Source organism: Leptonychotes weddellii, chromosome 5, assembly GCF_054177405.1.
Source record: "Leptonychotes weddellii isolate Sample4059 chromosome 5, ASM5417740v2, whole genome shotgun sequence".
In the NCBI taxonomy this organism is placed as follows: Eukaryota; Metazoa; Chordata; class Mammalia; order Carnivora; family Phocidae; genus Leptonychotes; species Leptonychotes weddellii.
In genome coordinates this window covers 102,116,526-102,124,486 of record NC_138373.1, presented here as the reverse complement: position 1 = coordinate 102,124,486, position 7,961 = coordinate 102,116,526, and the positions used below count along the sequence as shown (strand labels likewise).

Genomic DNA, 7,961 nt, shown 5'->3' with positions numbered 1-7,961 from the left:
CGTGGACAAGTCATTTCCCTTCCGTGGTCCTGCGAGCGCTAGGCTGCTCTGGCCCCCAGTAACTGAACTAGGGTGGAAACCTGAAGGGAGGGAGAGGAAGAGAGATTCCTGGGGAGCGGGGCCTGTGGCCGCCCGCCTGACCGCCCTGGCCAGCCAGCCATGGATGCGTGCCGGGAGAGAGGCCTCACTTGTGAAACGGAGTGTCTCCTTTCACCAAGTGTCCAATTGCAAATCTCCCCCTCTCCAAGTCCGGGCCTGCAGAGGGCTTTTGTTTTCTCTGCCACAGGCTAATCTCTGGGTCTGGAGCACCCTGGAGATGGGGGTCTCCTGCACACATGTAGGGCACGTACACACACATACAGGCATGCACACTCGTATGCCGGCTTCCTTCCTTGAAGAGGTCTTCCCTCAGGGCAGAAAGGAGGTCCTTGGCCACCCAACCCTCCCTTTTCCCGGAGGCCACTTTTGGGGAAGCCATTCTCTGGCTGATAGTCTCTGTCTCTAGCAATGGAAGTTGGCAAACCTTGGGGCCCAGCGCCGCAGCTTGGGGGAATTTTCCAGGAGAGGCAGGGTAGGGGTTGCCCATCAGGGCCCTCCCTTCAGCCCTCTCAGGGGCCTCCAGACCCTCCCCTTCCCTTCTCCTGAGGAGCACTGTCTTAGAGCTCCTGGGGAGGATGGGGCTGCAGAGGGAGGAGATTTATTGCCCTGGGGGGAGGAAGGGGTCAAGAGGGGAGGGAGAGGTTGCCAGCCAGGGCACTCCCACCACCACAGGCCCAGCCACTCACACTCAGGAGCATGCACCTCCGTGCACTTGGGGACAGAGAGACACTGGGGAGGAACACACACTTGCACACTAGCAAAACCTGGCGCACCGGTCCCAGATCCTCCTCCCCCGCCGAACCCCGGTGCGGCCTCTCCAGAGCCTTCCTCTGCCTGCTGGCCTTCCCTCCCCAAGCGTCCAGCTCCCTGCAAGGGGCCAGAGCGTCCGGACTGCTCACTGCCTGCAGCCTGGGGGACAGGGGGTCTGCCGGGCTCACCGCCACCGCCTTCGGACCTGGGGACAGGAGGGGCGGGCTGGGCGGCGGGCGGGCAGTCCCTCGGAGCTCGTCCCCCCGGAGCCGGGGGCCGGGGCCTCGGGGCCGGGCGGGCGGCGCGCTCAGGCCTTGCTGCCCCGCGGCTGGCTCTGCGGCGAGTGCAGCTCCACCGACTGCCGCCGCCGCACCTCGCGCTCCTCCCAGTCGGCGTCGGGCTCCTGCCCCTTGAGCACCGCTAGGCGCTCGGCCAGGCTCTTGGCGGGCGGGAACAGGACGTAGTTGTAGAGCAGGGAGCCCAGGACGGCGCCCACCAGGGGTCCGATCCAGAAGACCTGGGGCGGGCGGAGAGGCCGGTTGGGGCGGGGTTGGGGTGGGGGGGGCGAGCCCCGACTCCCCGCGCCCCGCAGCCTCCAGACGCGCTCCCCGCACTTGGTGTCGGAAAGGGGGTCTCCCACGCGATTCATGGACTAGTTGGGGGGGGGCGGATTGGCGGACTTAGTAATGACGACAGCGGCTGTTGGGGCAGGCGGGCTAGTTGGGGGTTAAGGGTGCGAATTCCAAGCGGACTGCCCGGGTGACCAGAGGCAATTTGCCCACCCTGTCTGGGCCTCAGTTGCCTTTCATTGCGATAATGCCTACGTCCTAGGGTGGTCGTGAAAACCAACAAAGCACTTAGAATAAGGCCTGGCCCCTGCTCAGGCGAGATGAGTGCTGAGTAATACAAAGGTCTGCGTTAGCTAGTACAAATATTACCATTTACGGGGTTCCAGCCACTGTGTGAGCTGTTTTATACCTCACTTAAGGAACGTCACTGAACTCTTCCGGAAAGCCAATGAGGCAACAACTGCTATTATCCTCACTGAGGGATGTGGAAAGGAAGAACGAAGTGTTCTGCATCAGACCCGAGGGAGGAAGCCCAGGCTCCCCAGGAGGAGCGCGGAGGGTTCGCTGCGCTCCCACCCCCTCTATTCCAGCCCTAGCGGAGATGGGTTTCTGAGGGAGGGGAAGGCGGGGGAGGTTTCAGCCATTACCCAGTGGTCGTCAAACTTGCCGGTGACAACAGCAGGAGCCAGGGAGCGGGCGGGATTCATGGAGCAGCGAGTGTAGTGGATCTACAAGGGGAGACAGGGGTCAGGGAGGGAAGGCAGCTGATGAGGACAGCGCAGGGAGTCCTTGTGCCCCTCTCTAGCCCTTGCCCTCAACCTCAAGGGAACCCCTGTGATGGGCAGTTAGTCCGCATAGGTACAGGGTTCTGTATTCATTGGAGGCTGGAGTGAGATCTGGGGGGTATCTGGGAGTCAGACCTTCTGGGGTGGCCACATGACTGTGCCTCTGGGGAGTTCTGTGTATCTGTCCCCTCGGGGTCTTTGTGTCTGTCACTTTTGGGGGTCTGTGTGTCTATTTCTAGAGTGGTCTGTGTGTCTGCTTCTTTGGGGAAGGTCTGTAGGTCTGTCCCTGGGGGGACTAGAAGCAGTGGCCCTGACCTACCCCAAGGAGGTGCCCCAGGGCCACGGAGAAACCGATGGAGAGCGCGGGGGTGCCCAGGTTGTCTCCGCGACGCTCATCTGTGGAAGCGAAGATGCAGAGCACCAGCTGCAGGGTCAGGAAGAGCTCCACGGTGACAGCCTGGCCTGCTGTGGTGTTGTTGCTGAGCTGGGGAAAGAGAGAGGGTGGGTGGGCGCACGCTGAGCGGGCTCCCTACTCTGGTTCCATCTTCCCACCCATCTGCAGTCAAGGCTCCAGAGAGGCTTCTGGGCTGGGACTGGAACACGGGGGCTCACCAGCCACCTTAGCTCAAATGAATGATGGCTTCTTCCTGGGCTGTGGCCCAAAGGTAGGGGGATGGACCCCAGGACTGCCGGTGGTCCCTAGGCCAGAGGTAGGAAAACTGACTCTACAGTCCGTTAGATTTGGGGGCTGTGATTACGTGCCTAATGCGAGAGGCAAAGGATGCTGAGGTCCACAGTTTGTTTCCAGAACAAGAAGGGAAGAGGTCTTGACTGCAGCAGGAAGCTTTAGGGCAGATAACAGAAAGGCCTTCTTTGCTCTCTAGGCCATAAGATACTGCTGGTGTAATGAGAGGCCTGCGCCCTTTCTTCATGTGGGCAAAGGGCCCCCAGGGAAGGGTCTTAGGACTTGGGTCTAGGACAGTCCTAGTGCGAACCCTCACCCCATGAGCCCAGTGTACAACTCTTTCCTTTCACCCTTGCCTGTCCCCCTGGATCTTGCCTGTTCCACACTGTGCTTCAGGCCTGAGTTTTGCCCCGTGGATTTGTTCCCTGCACATCCTGTGGAGGTTGGGGTGGGCGCGCTGGTGCCCTGTACTGGGGCAAGGGGGCCTGTGGACCGGGTGGGGTGCCCATGGTCCTGGCAGACCCTGCCTTGGGTAATGAGAGAACTTGGGGCCGAGCAAAGAGGCGATTTCATAACTGGGCCGCACCCAGCACTGGATTTCTCCCTGCGTTTTGTCATCCTGTGCCCTACACCCTGCCCTCAAGCACTGGGCACTGCACCGGTTGGCACTAGGAGAGCTCTCAGCTCCCACACTCCTTCTCCAGGCCCTGAACCCCCATTCTTGGGTCCTAGCCATTGGGCTGGCACCCTTGCGTCTCTAGGGTCTAACCTCAGGCCCCCCACTCCGATCGTCCAATGTTAGAGCCTCTAGTGGGGGGCAGTGAAAGGAGCTTTGAAGGCAGATATTTTGGAGGCCTGTAACTTGCCATGGGGCCCTATTTACTACTTCAGCCTCAGTTTGTCCTTCCGTAAAATGGGGACAACATAACAGATTCCGGAGGACTGTGTGAGGACTGGAAATGACCAGGGCAGAGCCCCAGCCCCATTCCCACTGGTAAATGGCTTTTCTAAGGGAGAGGTGTGGACACGGATTTGGTGTCAGATAGCTCTGCATCCACTTCCAGATGCTGACATCAGCTAGTTCTATGATTTGAGTCAATTGATTGTGGGGCCTCAATTTACCAATCAGGGTAGAGGGTTCACAGAATTCATCTTACAGTGTTGCACCAAGAAATAGGTGATATCTGGCCTGGTAAAGAGCAGGTGCACATCAGTGGTAACTTCCTGGCTGCTAGGCAGGCCTTTCCAGGGACCTCAGAGGATGCCTGGAACAGTCTTGGGGGTCATCTAGCTTTCTAGCCTCAGGGCAACTCAGCCCCACTGCTGCACCATTCCAGCAAGGCAGGGTTCTCCCTAGTTCCTCAAGATGGTAAATGCTGAGCAGTAACTTGGGGGACCCCCTCCAGACCCTTTCCTCTGAGGGCCTCAGTTAACTGTCAAATGATGGAGGAGCAGGAGTGAGTGTCCCCATGGTCCCTTAGCATTCCCATTGCTCTGCTATCAGAGGAGATTCTCTAGCCACACATTTACTTTCTTGTCCATACTCTTAGGAAGTTCCTCCGGCAGTCTAACTGGACCTCTCCTTACTGGGAACAGAACTAATTTCATTCTCACTGGAAATAGTCACACTCCTCAATCTGTCTCCCACCGTGGCCACTCTAGCCTTTCCTCATCCCTGAGCCTCAGCCTCATCATATTTTCCATTTTGAAGAAGAAAAAAGTTCCTCAATTGGGACACCTCTGCCCCTTGCGTGAGGAAGGGCCACCTGTGCAAAGGAGGGGGTGGCCACAGAAACCGTGTAGGACTCTTCAGAGACATCAGCGCTTTTATCCAGTGGCCCAGGGAAAGGCAGGTCATCGAGGCACGAAAGGGGCTCTTGCGGCCCTGGCTTGGGATGGGGGTGGAGAGAGACGTGTATTGAGACGTGTATTGAGACGTGTATTGACCTCGGATGCCAGGGTGCCGCACAGACCCAGGAGAGAGGGAGGGCAGGAATGCGGAGGCGGAGGGGCTCCCAAAGTGCCTAAGGTGTCCGACTAGCCACTGCTCATGTAATCAGCAGTTAGTCACGGGCTCTGGGGACCTTCTCCAGGGTCTGGAGAGACCTTGCCTCTTCAGCTTTCCCTTGAGTTCTGGTGCTTTCTCTGGTATTGACATAGAACTCTTAGCCCATCCCTTCCCTTCTCTGAGCCTTAGTTTCCTTGTGTGCTAAACAAATCTTAGTTGATGGCTCAGGGAGGGGACATTGGTCAGGTGGAAAGATCATGAGTTTTGCAGTCAAGCCTGGGTTTGAAGGCTGGCTTCTGGCACCGTAAGCAACGGATACACCCATCCCTACCTCGGAGCTCTGTTGCGAGGTGTCAACGTGTGGCTTGTGAGGAGCCCCTGCTGTGAGGCTCACACGCGGATGCTGGAGAAATACTGGATCCTTCTTCCCTCGAGAAGACCCTTGGGACTAGCACTCTGAGGTTCCTCCCAGTTCAGAAAGCACATCTGCTTTGGGACTTTGTCTTCTGCTGAGTTCTAGCCCAGCCCTCACTGTAAAGCAGGCGTCAGGTCAACCCTGATGCTGCTCTTCCCCCATGAGACTCAGGGCAGAAGGTGCCAGCAGACCCGCCTGGATCCTGCCTCTGCTCAGACCTTATTGCTCTTTCTACCCCGACTCCCTTATGGCACCTGTGTTCCTGGCTCCAGCATCTCTCCCTCTCTGCCTCCTCCCCGCCCTCCATCTTTCTCTCTCCCCACCCAGACCCTCACCCAAATCTGGTCCCCCCCATCTCACCCTTTCCGAGGGACTCCCCAGGACCTGCCCCTTGGGGAAGGGACAAAGTTCTGGCTACTCACTGCATTCACAGCCAGGTCCCCTCGAATGTCGGGTGGTGTGATCTCATGGAGCAGAGCGGCCCCTGCCACAGCCCCCAGCAGCTGGGCAGCCACGTAGAAGGCAGCTCGGAGAAAGGAGACGTGGCAGCCCACCAGGCAGGCCACGGTCACGGCAGGGTTGATGTGAGCCCCGCTGACGTGGCCCAGAGCCTGCACCAAGGTCCCAATACCCAGGCCGAAGGCCATGGCAATCTGCAGCACAGAGGGCAGGGCCTGTGGCCAGTTGAGGGCCGAACCGAGGCCGAAGAAGACGAAGAGGAGTGTGGCCAGGAACTCGGCAAACACGGCCCTGGAGAAGGCTATGGACCGGAGTTCCCACATGCTGTGCCCTCTGTGGGCTGGCCCGGCAGTCACAGCCGAAGGAAGCTTGTGGGGCACGCTCTCTCTCTCTCAGGGTCTCTGGGGAGGCTGGGCTAGGGGCATTTATAGGGTTCTTCCACCCTGGATTGGGACACGTGAGGCGGAGGTGGAGTCTGGGTCCGCAGCTTGTCTCTCCTATGGCTGCCCCCACCCCCCGCCCCTGCCCACCCGCATGCATATCACCCCATCTTGGCCTTCACAGCTGACTAATGTTCCCCATTAATAAGCTCCAGATAAGGACTGACGTCCCCTGATTTTCCGTGTTTGTTCCCTGGTTCCCCTAGGGCTGAGGCCCCAGGGCTTCCCCCACCCCCACTGGTTCTGTGAGTGGGGCTTCTCTGAGGGGATGATGCCAAACCCCCTCCCTCTGACTCCAGCTATTGGTCAAGGCAGGGACAACACCTCACCCAAGACTGACCATGAGGGAGGATGTCCATGCTACTCCTTCTAGCGATTGGGAAGTTCTTCCTCTTGTTGACCTTCAATTATTCCTTCTTGAAGGGGATGGAAAACAACGGGTTGGCTTGTGAGGTGAACCTTCCAAGGCATAAAGATTTCGTCTCTTCTGGGCTCACTTTCTTGTAGTCAATTACCCAGAAGTTCTTAAGGTTCATGTCCTCCCTGGAACTCCAGCCAAAAGGCAGCTCCCGTAGCCTGGAGGGAGGGGGTGGTGTCAGTGGCAGGGGGACCCTGGTCCTGGGTGATGGGATCAACGTGCAGTTGCCTGAGGAAGCTTCCAGCTTCCATTCCAGCATCACCCTGGTCCATCTCTGTGATTTATCCCTTCTTGTCCGTCTCTGTAAACAGGAGATAATAAACCTACATGGGGTTGGGGTTTGGATTAAATGAAATAATGTAAAGTGCTCAGAGCCTCACCTGGCCCACAGTCAACCATCAATTAATATCAGCTATTATTTTTTTTTTAAGATTTTATTTATTTATTTGACAGAGAGAGACACAGCGAGAGAGGGAACACAAGCAGGGGGAGTGGGAGAGGGAGAAAGAGGCCTCCCGCCGAGCAGGGAGCCCGATGCGGGGCTCGATCCCAGGACCCTGGGATCATGACCTGAGCCGGAGGCAGATGCTTAATGACTGAGCCACCCAGGCGCCCCAATATCAGCTATTATTAATAGCGTTATTTATTTATACTCTGAATACTCGGAGGAGGAGAAAAGGTCTCCCTAAACTCACATAGAGTGTCCCAGAAGCTGTGACAGGTTGTAGGCACCCCCTGGAGCTCAGAGCCGCCCAAGCCACATGGGGAGGACATTTCTGTGAGGCAGTGAGCTGTGCAGGCTTAGGGAGGCCACAATGATCCGGAAGCGACTCTTTGGCCTTGCTGCCTATTCAGCCCAGCCTCTGGGCAATGCCACCTCCCATCATCAGTGCTGCCCTGGCCTGGGATCTAGGAGACATTTAGGTCTGGGAGTCCCCAGGCCCCACTCCCCTTGCTCTTCCCTCATCCCTCTGGCCCTGTTCCCTCTCCTGGGGACCCAAACACAGGGTCAGGTTCAGAGGGAAGTTAGGAGGATTGGCTCCAGACCCTGCTCTACCTCCTGTCCAGCAGGACCCCAGACAAATCACAGTCGTAGGAACAGAAGTCTGGGAGGGATCGGAGACTGCAGAGTGGAGCTGTTTGTGTGCCCTTAGATGGACCATGCACCCCTTCTGGTCTCTCCTCTTTGGTCAAGGTGTTTATGATTTTGAGAGACAGAGAGAGGGAGTGGCCTGCTGACCCCTGATTCTGGGCAGGACCTGCCCTCACCTCGTCAAGTGAAAATCTCTTACCTCCCCATAAACCCAGAAGTGTCACGGTTTCTTTCTGTAAG

At 57.9% G+C, this 7,961-nt stretch overlaps 1 protein-coding gene across 1 annotated transcript; it reads right to left on the bottom strand.

Annotated features, from left to right (window-relative positions):
* Positions 1-1,156: 1,156 nt before the first annotated feature.
* On the bottom strand, positions 1,157-6,093 carry AQP2 (aquaporin 2). The gene is made up of 4 exons (XM_006729235.2): positions 5,734-6,093; positions 2,523-2,687; positions 2,066-2,146; positions 1,157-1,366 (listed from the first exon to the last, which is right to left on the bottom strand). Exons 1-4 carry the CDS (start codon positions 6,091-6,093, stop codon positions 1,157-1,159), a joined length of 816 nt encoding a protein of 271 aa, XP_006729298.1.
* Positions 6,094-7,961: the final 1,868 nt, after the last annotated feature.